The sequence below is a fragment of the Lepeophtheirus salmonis genome, chromosome 9 (genome assembly GCF_016086655.4).
Source record: "Lepeophtheirus salmonis chromosome 9, UVic_Lsal_1.4, whole genome shotgun sequence".
Lineage (NCBI taxonomy): Eukaryota > Metazoa > Arthropoda > Copepoda > Siphonostomatoida > Caligidae > Lepeophtheirus > Lepeophtheirus salmonis.
In genome coordinates this window covers 30,761,622-30,778,026 of record NC_052139.2, presented here as the reverse complement: position 1 = coordinate 30,778,026, position 16,405 = coordinate 30,761,622, and the positions used below count along the sequence as shown (strand labels likewise).

At 31.4% G+C, this 16,405-nt stretch overlaps 1 protein-coding gene across 1 annotated transcript; it reads right to left on the bottom strand.

The window, feature by feature from the left end:
- Positions 1-10,409: 10,409 nt before the first annotated feature.
- On the bottom strand, positions 10,410-14,654 carry LOC121124169 (chromosome-associated kinesin KIF4B). Its single transcript, XM_040719295.2, has 3 exons — positions 14,368-14,654; positions 11,935-14,297; positions 10,410-11,874 (listed from the first exon to the last, which is right to left on the bottom strand). Exons 2-3 carry the CDS (start codon positions 14,075-14,077, stop codon positions 10,691-10,693), a joined length of 3,327 nt encoding a protein of 1,108 aa, XP_040575229.1. The 5' UTR covers positions 14,078-14,297; positions 14,368-14,654; the 3' UTR covers positions 10,410-10,690.
- Positions 14,655-16,405: the final 1,751 nt, after the last annotated feature.

Genomic DNA, 16,405 nt, shown 5'->3' with positions numbered 1-16,405 from the left:
ATATTTTCCTTGCATTGGACGAAACTACTGACTCTCAACAGCGATCCATGACTGCAGTTTTAATGGGCTCTCTGGATGATCATTTGATGGGTCACCCCTATCTAATTAATTTGGAGGATGTATCGAGATCTGACAACAATACGGCTATGACCAATGTTGCAATCAGAAGCATCAACAACGTTTTTGGCTCTGACTTTAGTAGTCATAGACTGAAGGTTTTCATAACAAATGGAGCAGAATATTATGTTCAAACAGTCGAAGACCTTAGGAAGCATTTTCCAATTTTAGTGCATGTGACTTTTATCTCTCAGGGTTTGAACAAGATAGTAACTCTGTGTCCTGATATCTTCTCAAATACTAGCACTCTAGTCTCTAAATTGAAGAAAAATTTTGCAATAATAAAGGACCTAAACGTATCTAAAAGGTCCCTTCTGACGGAGGGCCGTACCAGGGATTTGATGATCCTTAGATTGAACTCGGACTTTGTCAAAATTGAAGGATTATAATAAAGATAGTTAAAGGATTCCATGAATCCAAAAAGTACTTTACCAATACAGTGAGCCCTCGTCATTTGCGGTTGATACTGACAAATATCTGAAAGTTTTGAATGATTCAAGGCTCCACTTAAAGGTCTTAATGAATGAATCTTAATGTTGTTTGAACACAGTAGTTGCATTTAAATTATTGATTTATGTGACTCATTATTATGATACAACATATGAACAATATTGGGAAAAAACTATTCTTAAATTATAAATATATTTTACTATAAATCTTCTAGATTGTGTCCCTCCGGGTGTGAGCGGTAATTTTAAATTATATAGGTAGGTAAAATGATTATTTTAAGTTATGAAATAAAATGTTTATATCTATTAATTAGTTATTTCTGTTTACATGCACTTTATTCTACGAAAAAGTAATCATTATAATTCTACAATGGAATAGGGATTAATATTGAAACCTATTGGACGTATATTGTCAAGCATCTTTAATTACAAAAAGTTGGAAAAATGTGTTTGAAAATACATAGGTGGCCCTTTAACACTAAAGCAAGATAGAATCTTACTCTAAACTTTAGGTATATTTTCTCTTTGAAAGAGGTTATGAAAAAACTTTATACACCTTAAATGCCTTAATACGTTATTTCAGCGATTGTAGTTACCATGAAAGATCGCTAAGGGCTGATAAATTTTAATAGGACTGTAGTCATTTTAGTTTTTTAGACCGATCCATACCTTATTCAAGGCGTTACATTTTCTAAACAAAATGGTGAGCGGACTATTTTTCTGTTTATATTCCCCTTAAATTAATGTTCTGAACGTTAATTGGTGGAATTAGAATTAGCTCTTGTTAACCTGTGAACAATTTCCGATAATTATAATTGAATAATAATTCTATAGATAGGGGGAGTCATCGCCTAATTGCAAATGGATTTTGGGCACTTTCTTTTGTTTGTTTTTTGGAAGAAAAGTTGAAAAATAAATAAAAGTAATCGAAGTGAGCTTTCAAATGACCTACCGTTCCCTTTTTGCTCGTACAAATCATTTTTTTACATCTTGTCCTAATCGTATTTACAATTTTATTGGATAATCAATGGAAAATAGATTATAAAATTTTAGTTAAATTAAAAGAAAAAGACCAATATCAAGACTCTCCCTTAAAACCATCACTGATTGGACCATGTTTCCTTGATATAGGAAATCAAAACATGATAACTCTAATTTCATCTTCTAAAATTAAACATAATTTTCTAACTGATATTCTCGTTGAGCAACGTCATGGAAAGAAGTAGTTCGAGAGTCATTGCCACAAATTTTAAAAAGATCCGTTGATAGTAAGCCAATTCCTCTTCCTAACAATGAAATTATTATATAAAAATTAATGGGACTTGTATGTAAAGAATGGAGTTTTTACCATGAGTTGACTTTTGGTAGAAAATATTTTTTTTTTTGGCCGAAGGACAACTTGCCGAATGGGAATTTCGCCGAAGGACCTGTTTTGGATATTTTGGCAAAAAATGATATTTAATTAACTGATATATACGATTGTATATTTTCATTCAATTTAAAGTTATATTATGATAATAGGTATTGTTCATATGTTATGTTTGTCATATAGGTAGATTTATGACTGTTCTTTTGCAGAAAAATAATATTTTGATTATATTCATTAATGATAATTACAAGTGCAACAAAGTAGGAGTGCAAAATTGAATAGAAGGTACAGGGGGTAGGTTGTAGCACCCTTCAAATTTAAGGAATTTTTGATTCTTACTAGAAATCTTAATATTCGAAATTTAATGTAATTTTTAAAATTTAAAAAAATTAATAGCTATAGATTTTGGAAATTTTTCTCCGATAAATTTTAATTTTAAAATTTTTTTTCCAAAAAGTTTAATTTTTTGTCAATAGCTGTGGATTTCTTGATTTTTTTAAAGAAAATTTAGTTTTTCTATTTGTTTTCAGAAAAAATTTAATTTTTCAAATTTCAAGAGAATGTGTTACTTAATAAATATTCTTTGATTTTCTACGATTTTCTTATTGCTTAGCCTTGTTCTAATAATATAAGTCAATAAAGGATATCTTAAAAGTAGCAAATATGAATTCAAATGATCATTGTTCACTGATTAGGAGAAAAGAAGCAGAAACATCGATAGCTGGTAACAAAATAAACTATATTTTTCTGAATTCTGATCAAAAGTACAGGTCATTATAGTCTAAAGAGTAAAAAAGAAAATAAAGAGTGATAATTACCGATAAAAATCGTCTGTATTTTGTGCATTTACATAAAGGAAACTGAAAATGTCACCCTACTAATTTGAAGAGTATTTTAGAGGATGACGTTTTCATTAGATCAGCTATATTCAAATGTCGGAATGGAGTAGGAGAAGAAGGAAATGTACAAGAACATTAGCAAGAGTTACTCCGACGTCGATTGCAATTCTACTCCGAGTCCAACAAGGACTTACAGTTGCAAATCCACAACTAACCCTCAGAGTTACTCTCCGTCTTTTAGGGGCAAAGACAAATGTTTTGGAGTATAATTGAATAAAGTTGGAAAGGAAGTTAATTACTCAGGATTCAAATAATAATGACAACAGATGAGAAAAAACCATTTATACTTAATATTACCAATTCCCAAAAAAACGCACTAACTAAAAAATACTCACGATCTACATCAATAGCGATAATCCTTGAGAGGATACTAGGAAAATTACCCGACGAGGAGAATTAACTGAGGTAGAATATTGCCACCAAAAGCCTAATTTTTGAAGTTATCTATTCAAGCATGTACGGATTCTCCCTTTTCCGTTCAATCGTTCATTTTGTAAAAAATTTCCGTTCGACGTTCATTTTTGAATTATTTATTAATTCATTTAATATTTATCTATGTAGTATAAAAAGTCCAACCTACAATTTACACATTAATATATAACGCCATTTTTGTTTCTCAATACATAAAATTGAGCCTTAAGGGCGTAGCTTACTAAAAGTAAAACAGGTAATCCCAGGGGTCCTGAAATGTACAAGACTCCAGTATACTGCTAAAAATGATGCTCTAATTTTTATAAATGGGGACCAATTTATTGAAATTGTTTTTTCGGAACAGCCTCCAGGTGGTTATTTAGGGAAGCCTCGAAAAGTGTCTAGAGGTAATACTTTTATTCAAGGCAACCTCCAATTTATTTTCAACTCCTATAAAATTGTCTGCAGAACAGACATATTTTCAGGGTAGCCTAATTTACTAGCAAAGCCGACCCGTGGCATATACAGTATAGACTAATTCTAAGGATACCGTTCATTCAGGGGTGCCATAATGGTTGCAAAGAAAGAAAATGTGAGCATGAACCTATCCTAACTTTTGGGTCGAGACCTCAATTTTTCCGACATGATAGTTGGGCCAAGTTTGGCCCATAACCCTAAGTCTGGTCGGGTTTTAATTTCTAACTGTCAGGCCCTACGGCCGTCCGCATGATTGTATATATTTTTTTTGGGGGGGGGGGGGGGCTTGGTTTTTGGAATTTTTAGGATTTTTTTTTGGAAAAATCAACAGCTGTTCATAAAATATTCAATTTTTTGGAAAAAAAAATTAAATGTCTAATTTTTTTGAATAAAAAATTCAAATATTAATCTTTTTGGAGAAAAATTTCAAAAACTCATAATTATTCACAAAAATTTGAAAAATTACTTTTCCAATAATTCCTTTTTCTATCAAGAAGCAATAATTCCTTGATTAAGGGGGGGAGGGTGCTGCAAAAGCACCTCCAACCCACACAATACGGACACCTCTGATTTTGGTATTATTTTTTAATCATTGAGCATAGCTTAACAGAAATAATTGTAATTGAACTCATGGGCGTCTAAATCACGGATTTGAGGAAACTAATTATTAAAAAAAAAAAAAAAAATAGCCGACAACAAAAACCATTGTGAGGTTTGACCTGTTCAAGTTTTAACTTTTTTTCAAACCTTTTAATATTTGACTTTTTCCCGTTCTACCAGGTCAATAGAAACTAAATATACCAGCCATTTGGATTTTGGAGCGCGGCTATGGCTGCCGCATAGGCCTTGAAAGTGTATTGTCGGTGGCTCTAAAAAAGGGGGGAAATGTGACTTTTTGGTATTATTTTCACTATTGCATCGCAATGGCTTAGTGTATAGCATTGATATGGGTATCAAATCAAAGCTAATAAACTGTGCTTCCATTCGTATAAATATGTTATTAACCCTTTATTTGTGCCCATGAGTAAATTTTGCCCCAGATATTAAAAAATGTTTTTTTCATAAATATGTTCCCCTTGTCTTTTTAGGTGTTCTCTTATTAACATTCCCCTTCCTTAAAAATCACCTAGTTGTATTATCCACATGAACTAGTATCTGTGAGTGATAAGAAATCGAAATAACGCTTTCTCTACGGATGACATTCCGAGCTCATTAATATGAATATCTCGATGATTCCCTGTCCACTGACCCTGCTCAAAGGAGCCGCATGATAATGAAATTCCATATCCTGGTAAGGAAGCATCCGTAAAAACTTCCAGCGTTGGATTAAATTTATTCTCACTGTTATAAAGTCTATTCTTAGTTCTTCTCAATATATATATATCTTTCTTGCTCTCGAAGGAGATTTGAATTTCTGGATTTAAAGGGTCATCACAATTTCCCTTTTATTAATTTAACTGAAGGTTTCTATGAAAGAGTGGGGCTACTCAAACGCTGGTCTCACACTTCCAATTTACTCAGTTACTTGTTGAAGGTAACAAGATCTTGGATCTTTTGCGCAGTTATTTGTTGAAGGTCTCGGACCGACAACCATCGCCTTAGGAGGAATTAAGTGGCAAGATCTCGGATCTTTTGCGTAGTTATTTGTTGAAGGTCTTGGACCGACAACCATCGCATTTGGTGGAATTTAGCAACAAGATCTCAGATATTTTTGCGCAGTTATTTGTTGAAGGTCTCGGATCGACAACCATCGCCTTTGGAGGAATTAAGCGGCAAGATCTCGGATCTTTTGCGTAGTTATTTGTTGAAGGTCTTGCATCGACAACCTTCCCCTATGGCGGAATTTTGTGCTTTCTCCTCAGGAAGGGTAAAAATCATAGACACACAGTCCCATAACAACTCTAGATGAATAAGTTACGTCCTTGGAATCCAAGAACTCTTATTCAAATTGACCTTGAAACCAAGGATTGTGTATAACAGTGAGGCTAAATACGAGGAGAGTGGGGCATGCACAAAGGCATTGGCCGGAAAAATTAAGTCATCTAAATAGATACTACAACGTATCTTAAGTTGTGACCTTAGATATGAAATCCCTTGTTTCAAAAGCATAGTAAAAATTATCGAAGCTGATGTTTGACCAAACCATAAAACGGTAAATATTGTTTCTCAATCGAAATTTGAAAAAAACGGCGGTGGGCAGTAAAAATCTTTAAAAAGTGATATGTATCAAACAGATACAAAGAGCATAAAAATTAGGAATCTTGGTTTAGCTAAAATCTGAATGAATCAACTGATTTAAATCTAAATTTAGAATAAACTTATTAAAGGTGTTGAGATTTCTTGTTACTCTCAATCGAGAGTAATCCTTCTTAGGAACGGGGAATATTCCGAAACTGAAGAAACGAGAATAATCACTTTCAGTAACTATCTCAAAAGTACCAGAAAACAACATTTCTCCAATTTCGTCATCCATTGTATGTTTAACCTCAGAGCATAAAGGAGGATTGCCTTCCACATAGGAACAAGGAGGTTTCTTTAGATAACAATTGTGGTTTATAACCATATTCAAAATATTAAATATAGATCAAGGTTAATAACGTGTGCATGACTGATGTTTGACTTCCACCACGCTTTTAATACTGACGTCATAGTAGATGAGTGGTTGCGTGTTTTGTCAAAATATGTTTTTCTTGCCCAGCAAATGCTACGATACATCAAATTGAAAATTCTAGCAATTGTGATGCCATAGACTATGAGTGGTTGCGTGTTTACATGCCCGATTACATGATGGCCTAACCTTGTATTTCTATTAACCTTGATATAGATGTACTTTTAATTGAAATTTAAAAATGCTTCATCTAAAGTCTCAAAATCAAAAATATACTTAAATGAGGAATAACTCAAGGAGGTGTACTTCTGTATCCTTCTCTTCGAGGTCCCTTAAAATTCTTAGGCGGAGTGTCGACCTTAAGGAATAGTTCGGGTTCGGAGCCCTGTTAGCCATTTTCTACCCAAAAGGTATCTTTCGATACCATGAACCCCCCTATAACGCATTAGACGAAGCTCAGTCCTTCCTAACATTGTCCAACATCATCTTGATTGATGAAGGACCAAATATAAGATGGATTGGAGCCGAGTCTTTTGATTCCTCGTCCAGGATTGATGTAAAGGTCTTTAAAGGAAGATACTTAAAATATCATTTTAGGGTCCTTAATGAGCTTTTCCATTTTTTTCAGGTATTGCATCGAGTAAAAAAACATACCCCTTCCACATAAGTGAAGCGTTCCATGAAGGAAACCTGTAAATTCTCCCATTCCTATAATCACATGGTCATGACTTCCAAATTTGTTTGGTTTCCTTCCTTGCTTACTGCTTCGTCAAAAAGATAGGCAGAGGTAGGGATCGCAGTTAATTTTCAAGAAATGTCACTTATCTTCTCATAGCCCTCCATAATGGGTATAGAAGACAATTTGAAACTCTTGTCAGTTAGAATGATAATTGTGTTACTAGCTCCAGGCGCTTAATTGCGAATTTGCCATCGGAATAGCCAGTTGTAAATCGACAGACTTTGTTAATTCATAAAGTTAATCCATAAAGGATTAAAATTTTGCGATAGATTTTGAGTGGGTAGGCCCGTGTGTGGCCAACGTTTCCACTAAAAAAGAGGACAGGGAATCGCTAATGCAGCATGCATAGAAGGACGATAGCTTGTCCTGCGTCGTTATTTCGACGGATTTTTTACTCATGTTTATTAAATTTAAATATTATCCATTTATATTTATACGTCTTGACGTATAAAGGTGAAGTTGTTCTATAATAAATCTGATATGATTTTTCGAATTAAAGTCTTGATGATGTACTGCTTCTTCCAATATCCCAATGGCGTACTTTATGTTTGAAGCTAGTTTGGGTTCATTCTGTTTATTTTTTAAATATACTAAAATATTATTGATATCAGAATAACGGATCAGACTCTTTGATGAACATATATGATTCAATTGGACAATAGGTACAGGAAGTTCCTTTGAAAAAAATAAGAAGGAGAGGTAATTATTCACTTTTAAACTAAACAAATCTAAGGAACAAGATCCTGTGATGATAAGGCAAAAAACATGACGAAAACTTCATGATTTTAATGCCTTTGGGTAAACACGATTTATCCAGTTTTGTTTTTATTGTATCTTTAAAATTTTTATCTCATTTTCTTGAAACAAACGTTCAATTAGAGAATTAAGACAAAGTTTATGTTGCTCAAATCTGAAAAAATAACAATGCACTTTAATCTACTTTGAAATGTTAATATGCCTTTTCTAAAGTATAACCTTTTAGTAAAAGTAGATGGAGTTGTTGTACTTTCAGAAAAATATTGTTTCCTCAAGTTTTTTGGAATATCCAGATATACTGTTGGAACAGCAACAGTATCCGTTCTTTCATGAATAAAAGCTGATATAGGAAAATGCTACTTGCTACAGATGATTGAATACTGATTTGGCTCCTAGTTTTTCTTCTTATGGAAATGACCGATACTTAAATAAGTTCAGGATCTTTATAAAACTTATGAAGAGAATGTTTTTCTTCAAAAATTTACTCCTCAATATGATTTTGATTAGTTTTTATTTTATTTAAGATCACCAATTCTTCAACCTAGACAACAGCAAATCATTCTATTTAAAATAATAAATGCACAATATCAACTTATTAACTGAAATTGTTATTAAATTCATTAAATAATTCCTGTGAAAATGTAAACATATATGTAATAGATATATCATATATTTTAAATATAATTAAGGTACCTAGAATGCCACACGGTATCTATATTATTGTAAAAATTTATAATTACCAAATAAAAGTACAATTAACAATTGTTGAAAACCAAAATACAATAGTTCCTTTAACCCTGAAGTCAAAAATAATCATTTGTAATGAATATATAAAAAATGAATTATACATTTCTTCTTTGCAGTCTTGTAAAACCAAAAAACAAAAACAAAAAAAAGAAAAGAAAAGAGTGCGTTCCATATTCATTTCAGTGTTCCCTGATTTATATATAGACCGTTTTGATGTGACCATTTGGGGCCTAAATAACCATGTTTATTAAGAATTAAACCCCTTTTTTCATTAATATTAAGGAAAATACTCAACCATTGGAGGACAAAATGAGACCAACAAATAGAATGACATAAACCTTACTCCTTATAAATTTTTTTATTGCTCAATTCCCTTGTTTCATTAATAAAATAAACCCTCAAATGTATTCAAAATATGTTATTACATCGATATAAAATCTAATTTCCGCGTTAGGGATACAAACTAACTATTATCAGAAAAGAATATGATAATTTTATCTAATTATCCTTTTATTCCCGTCCCTAATCCATATTTTCCCCCTACAAATCAATCCCTTTTTAGTACATATTACTTTAATTATATTCAAATATCAGTGTTTATCATTGTTGTCAAATAGTATTCATTTTTATTCATAAAACCATTTTGATTGAGTTTTATCAAGGTTTATATTGTTTTTTTTATCTTATAATAGTCGGAGTATGTATTTAATAGTTTTGATTTTCTCGCTAAAATAAGTGCATAGAAAATTATATAAAAAATATGAGGTTTGTCTTTTTATGAAAATGTGTTAGTTCAGGGATTAGATTTACCAATTTGATTGAATTCTCATTCGTATTATCTTAATCTAAAAACATATCATAATTTGAATTCACCAACTGTAATAAATATATCCGTCAATGCTATGAATAGTTACCTTTAGATTCATTTTTTAAAGACTCCAAAAGCAAAATGAAGTTTTATAGGGATTTTGCCATAACTACATTACGTGTGCTCGTCGCCAACTCAAATATCAAATGTTGGGCTATCAAGAATTTTTAAGAATAAATAGATAAAAATGTAAATCAACCCGCAATAAAAGATCCTATTCTGGCTTCCCATATAATTTGAAATACCTTTCCTTGATTATAATAGGTCTGGTTACGGGAGTGTGTAGACGTGATCAAAATTAAGGGACTAAGTTAGTCTACATCCGCACAACAACTTTATTAGGAAGGATAAATATGCAGACAAATTGGATATTTTATGAAATATCACACAAGTGAGAATTCAAGTAATTTGGTTTTAGAATGAAGATAATTTAAAATGAATATTGGTGCTTATTAGATTATAATACCTAGGATTACGAGAAAAATTCATGGGATGATAGTGTTTTTATACAAAAAATAAATGAGATAACTTTTATGAATATACAATGACTATCAACGTGTCCAGCACCCCAATATGAATGAATCCTGTATATAAGTCTCATGAGGTAATATAATAACAAGGTTGGTTGGCATTTATGTAATGAGTCTACTGTTGTGGACAAGACCATTTAATCCAACACCAAGACGAGATCAAGACTTTTAGGGATCCCTAAAAAAATTAACAGCAATAATTGAGGAATATATCAAAGTATATTTGTGGTAAGGCATCTACTAATTTGCTATACATAAAAAATAAACTAGATTAAAATATTGTCTTGTCACTATATATATTTTTATTTAACTAAAAGTAATTTTGCTGTAGTCAAATTATGACCAGTTTCTAAATTAAGATAATACCGATGAGAATGCACTCAAATCGATAAATCTGATCTCTGAAATTACACATTTTAATAAAAAGACAAACCCCATATTTATTAAATAATTGTCATTGCACTTATTTTATTGGGAAAATCATAACTATAGAATACATAATCAAACTATTGTAACATAAAAAAGTAATTAAAAAGTAGTAATAAAATTTATTTTTGTCAAAATCGTAAGTCAATACATCAAAGAACATATATATAAATTATATAATGCTGAGGGTAAAATTATCACTAAATAAAAGCGATTAAAAGTTATTAGTAAAATGCAATTTGTAAATAACTAGAATACATACGCATCAATACATTTGATTAATAATAAGAGTTACTAGAATATAGAATGACCAACATTATTTTCGACTAATGCAGGATTGATAGGTACATCCAAAAATTGCTTTCGGTTACTGCATCCTTTAAATGAACAACAGCAATCACGACATATTTTATCGTCCATACGGCACCTACAGTTACTGACATCATCACAATTATTCTGACATTTGCATCCAGAATGAGACATTAACTTTTTCCGCTTTTCAGGAGAGCCCTCCTCGGAACTAGAATCATCCGAGTTCAATTCTTCTAACATCGTATTTAATTTTTTACTATTAGAGGAATTGTGAGACGAGTTGTGTACATTGGTAAGACTTTGTCTTTTCAAACTGCGGATTCGAGCGAAGAGTGGAGTGCGTTTCCATTCAGGAACATTTTCTTCATCAGAATCAGTTTCAATCGGAGAGTAGGACAAGTTTGATTCCTCTCTACTACCCTTAGGAGTGGGAGGAGGCATTGAGAATGTTTTGTTCTCCAATGCTAATTTGAGACGATGATTATCTTCCTTCATTTTAGATAGGGCCTCCGTTAATTTTGAGACTTGACGAATTTCCGAGACTTGGTTGATGAAGTGATCATCTGTCTCAGAGGATGGCTCATAATCTTTAAAACCTGGTAATTGTTTAAGTAAGAATCTAACCTTTTTCTCATGGTCACAACTCATTTGAATGATGGCATCCTCATGATTAGATTTCAAGTCAGCAATGTCTCTATCATGTTGGGAGCATAATCTGGATAGATGATCAATTTGGTTGGATAAATCATTATTTTCATTACGAGTGTACGATAAACTAGCAAGGGAATCTCCACATTTCTCAAATAAAAATTCAATGGCTAGTTTGGTCTCAGTCATGTTTTGGAGAGTATCCAGTTGAGTTGAAATACCATTCTTGAACTTATTGAGATCATCGACATAGTGTTGCAAATTTGAAATCCCAGACGATCGGACTTCTATTTCTTTTTCAATATTATCAATTTTACACTGCATTTCTTTATACTTTTCTTGACAAACGATGAACTTTAGTTCCTTACGATATCGATTGAGGAGGGACGTCAAGGTAGCTCGTTCTTTCAAGAAGTGCTCTCTCGTTTGTACAGCTTCTTTATAGCCAACCAAGATTTCAATTTCATTATCAACTAAAGAACGAACCCTTCCACCCGATCCAGCCAATCCATTAGAAGCTAAAAAACAAAAATAAAAACATTAAAAGTAACATTTGCAATTTTTATATTTGAACTTACATGTTTTGGAACGATAACTTTTCTGTTTATCCACAATAGCTTTTAATCTTGCATTAACAGCGGCTGATTCTTCTACTTTACGCTTCCAAACATTGATTTGTTTGCTATGAAGTGTTTCCATTTTAGATATTTTAAAATTCGTTTTTTTCTCTGAAATCTTGACTTTAGTAAATTCTTGTTCTTTCTTCAGTTTCCAAGATTTAACCTTTCGTGCCTCCTCTTTCATTTGATTAACTAGCTTGACCTTTTGTTGCTTCATTTGAAGTATTTCAGATGCAAGTGAGACTATTTTAGAGTTATTTTTTCCATTGATTTTAGCTAATTTTTCCTGCTCCATTAATTTTTTCTTCAAATTTTGAATCATAGCTTTGAGTTCTTGAATTTGTAGTTTTCTTTGTTTGGATACCATACTCAAATTAGACTCTCTCTTACTCTCATTTAGAATCTCCTCTTTTTCAGTACTTATTTTCTGAATCTCGGCTTCCATGTCTCGAATAGACCCTTCATACTTGAGCTTCATTCGATTGAACGTTTCATCATTAAAAGTCATGGTTGAGGCTAATTGTTCTTTTTGTCGAATATTCTTACTTATAGATTGGATCATGGTGGCAATGTTGTTTTGTCTCAATGCTATCGAAGCAGGAGTTTCATTTGTAGTGTCAATTTCACTTTGATCAACGTCGTTTGAATCTTCGTTTTCAACTTGGATCGTTGAGTTAGTCTCATTAGGAGTAGACTCCATCATAGTTTCCCTGGAATCTTCATTGACACTGAACAAATGCTGGATTTTTGAATTAATTGAGTTTTCATCATCTGATATAGGATCCTTGAACAGTTCTGTTAATTCAAGTTTTAATTTATCATTTAAGGCTTCCGATTTAAGATTTTCCTCGTGAAGAAGAGCTACTTCTTCTTGAATATTCATAAGTGCATAAGAAAGTTCCTTATTTTCAGTTTTGAGCTTATCTATCTCGTCTTGCAGGTCTCCATATTCATGTCCCTTTGCATATAAATCCGTACTTCCATTACCTCTACCCTCTAACTGAGCCTTAAGATTCGCAATTTCGTTTTTCAACTTATCCATTTCCTTCCCTTCACGGTTCACAATAGGCTTATTCTTAATTTTTCTAGCCCTATCTGCATATCTTAGGGTAGAAATTGTCTCATCCAAATTCGAGTCTGAAGGTGAAGAACAAGCAATCATCAGTGTATGAGAATTTCCCCCTATGGAGTCTTGAAGAAGTCTAGTTAGCTTGGAATCTCGATACGGAATGTGCTTGTAACCTGAAGAATGTGTTTCCTCTCCAAGAGCTGCGATAACGTTTCCAAGTGCAAGGAGACCTTTATTGATATCAATACCTTCCTTGAGTCTTTCGCCGGTGGCCTTGGTTTTCTTTTGTCGCTCAGATCCTGCAAGGTCAACAAGCTGGAACTTGGCTACAAGAACGTCCTTATTCCTGTTAGTTCCCTCAATGTGGAAAATAAAAATAGCGTGAGATCTCGAAGAGACGTTATTCATTGCAGTTGCCGCTGTGACTCTCTTTTTAGATCCTTTCTCAAGTTGAATGATAGTATCTGAAAGCGAATCCACAGGAACCTCAGAGAGATTCGAAATATGAAGTCCAATTTTGGGATCTTCTCGAATATCTAAGTAACACTCTTCTTTCCTCTGACTCTTATTAGAGAGGAGATCATATAAATTTTCTTTATACAATTCAATAAATGACACTTTGGTAATGAAGGACACGTCCTCACATGCTTCTTGAGAAATATGTTCAAAAATGTCTTTGATGGCTCTGGGAATGATTCCAATGAGTTCTGGAGAAGTGGATGGAGAATTTGTCGTTCCCATAGAGTGTGTTTTTCCGGATCCTGTTTGTCCATAGGCAAGAACAGTGACATTATAACCCTTGAAGAGTTGAGGAATAAGTTCCTTGACTGATTTGCTATAGACTTCTTCCTGGTCCACATCATTTCCAAAAGCATAGTCATAGGTGAATGCATTTTTCGTAGATTTGATAAAGATTTGTTTTCCTTCAAGGACTTGAATTGCGTCTTCACATCCCTCATTTAATTCCTTTTCATTAAGAGGACGGAAACGAACGGCTACTCGAACAGGTATTGCGCCATTTGAAGACGTCATAACAATTAGAAGTGACCGTGACCCCACTACAGAACTTAATGTACTGACTCCTGACTTGAGAGTGAACCAAAGACTAATCAATAAGTACACGAGAGAATAAGAGCCAAGTTAATCGCTTGAGTTATTGTTACATTCACAATGAGGAAGAACGGACTTGAGATTAAATCCAATTAACCAGAAAATATTTTGAATACATATTTGAGAATATTGACTTGCTAACCTACTTTTAATGGTAAAAGACAATGTGTTATATTTTTCTTAAATTAAACACCTAATTTGACTCAACATACCTGCCTTTGTCTAATATTGCTTGAATCTATTAAGACAAGTCGTACACTTATATAATGGACTTGCTATATATATATCCTGATATGCAAAGGACGACTTCTTCACATATTGACATCTTTAATAGTGTCGGTGATGTCAATATTGGGCAGCGTTTGATTCACTATTTGTACAAATTCATAAGGATATTTCTAAATGTAATATTACATTATCAGAGATTAGAAGATCATCAAATGATAATATAACAATAAAAAAATCATCCAAGACTTTATCAATTACAAAAACAGCGGGTGTCTAAACTCCAAAAATCAAAATATAGTCTTGTCCCCGATTAGTCATCGGAGAAAATAACTAACACATGCTATTATAATATTTTACTAATAGATTTATTATGTGTAACTCAGGATATATACAATAAATATAATTAAGTAATAATCATATTTATACTAAGTTAATTAATGAGTTCCGATGTAACTAATACTACAAGTGTCTTAGAACACTTAGAATTGCTATTTTCTATCTATTAATAATTATTTGTCCACGAAAACTTATCCATAAAAACCGTCCTCAGAGAGTTTGTAAACATAGTTATAATATCAATATTAATATAATATTGGTTGCTTGATTCTAAGTGAATAAATAGTATCAGAATATTTTAAAAAATAATAACTAATAATGGGGTATAATTATTAGTTTATTATTAGTTATTATACTTTGTAATACCGTATCAATACAAAGTTCAATCACAAGCATTAACGTGCCACAAGTCAATGAGTCCTTTTGAAATAGATGCATCCTTCCAGATCCGTGATTCCTTACTCCTTCTCCTTATAAATAATAAAGTATAAATAGTACAAGATTACAGATTACTTTTTTTATTATTTATTAATTATTTCATCACCATTTACTTGTTCTTCTTCTTCTCCCTTAGGTATATAATTAATCTGATTGAAGTAGTAAAATTGTAAAGTTCGAACCGATAATATAAAAAGGCGACTAAGTTGTCAAGCGACAGAATGTCTTCGAGGAAAAATTACCTAGAATTGCCCTCTTTTTTTTGCTTTTTAATAGAAAATTTTATATTTGAAATTTAAATCCCTATAACTACAGATTTTTTAAATTTTTCTCACAAAAAAAATATATGTATGTAATTTTTTGAGAATGCCTTTGGCTTTTTAAAATTTGTTTCGTTTTTTATGAATATCTATGGACTTTATTAAAAAAATTCTCAAAATTTTTTATGTAAAAAATTTAATTTTCTGTGAATAACTGAATTTTTGATTTTTTTTCGAAAAGTGTAATATTTGAAATTTTTGTAAAGGATTATATATTTTTGAAATTTTTGTAAAGGATTATATATTTTTGAAATTTTTGTAAAGGATTATATATTTTTTTTTGAAATTTTTGATTATATATTTTAAAGGATTATATATTTTTTATATATTTTTGAAATTTTTGTAAAGGATTATATATTTTTGAAATTTTTGTAAAGGATTATATATTTTTGAAATTTTTTCCCCCGAAATTTTTATTTGAAGTTTAATTTTTGAACTTTTTTTCAAAAAATTTAATTTTCTGTAGATTAATGTGGGTTTTTGAAATTTTTTCGAAAAGTTGAATATTGCAATTTCGTGTGAATATCTATGGACTTTTGAAAATTTTTTAGTTCAAAACTTAATTTTGAAAATTTTTAATGAATCACTATGGATTTTTAAATTTACTTTTTCAAAAATTTTTGATTCCAATTATAGTTTTTCAAAATTTTTTGTGAATAACTGTAGATTTTTATAAAATATTAGAAAAATTTAATATTTGTAATGCTTTGTGAATATCTATGGATTTTTGAAAAAAAAAAACCCCAAAAAATTTAATATTTGAATATTTTATTAGTATATATGGACTTGAGAAATTTTTTTTCCCGAAAATTTTTAATTGAAATCTAATTATTGTATGTAAAAAATTTAATTTTCTTTGAGTAACTGGTATTTTGAATTTTTTTCGAGAAGTTTAATATCTGAACTTTTTGTGAATAACTATGTATTT

Excerpts from the sequence above, each read along its gene's own strand:
- LOC121124169 (XM_040719295.2), bottom strand. The coding sequence starts at position 14,077 with ATGACGTCTTCAAATGGCGCAATACCTGTTCGAGTAGCCGTTCGTTTC. Across the intron at positions 11,875-11,934 it reads AAGTTATCGTTCCAAAACAT|CTTCTAATGGATTGGCTGGA; the intron begins GTAAGTTCAAAT and ends TTTGTTTTTTAG.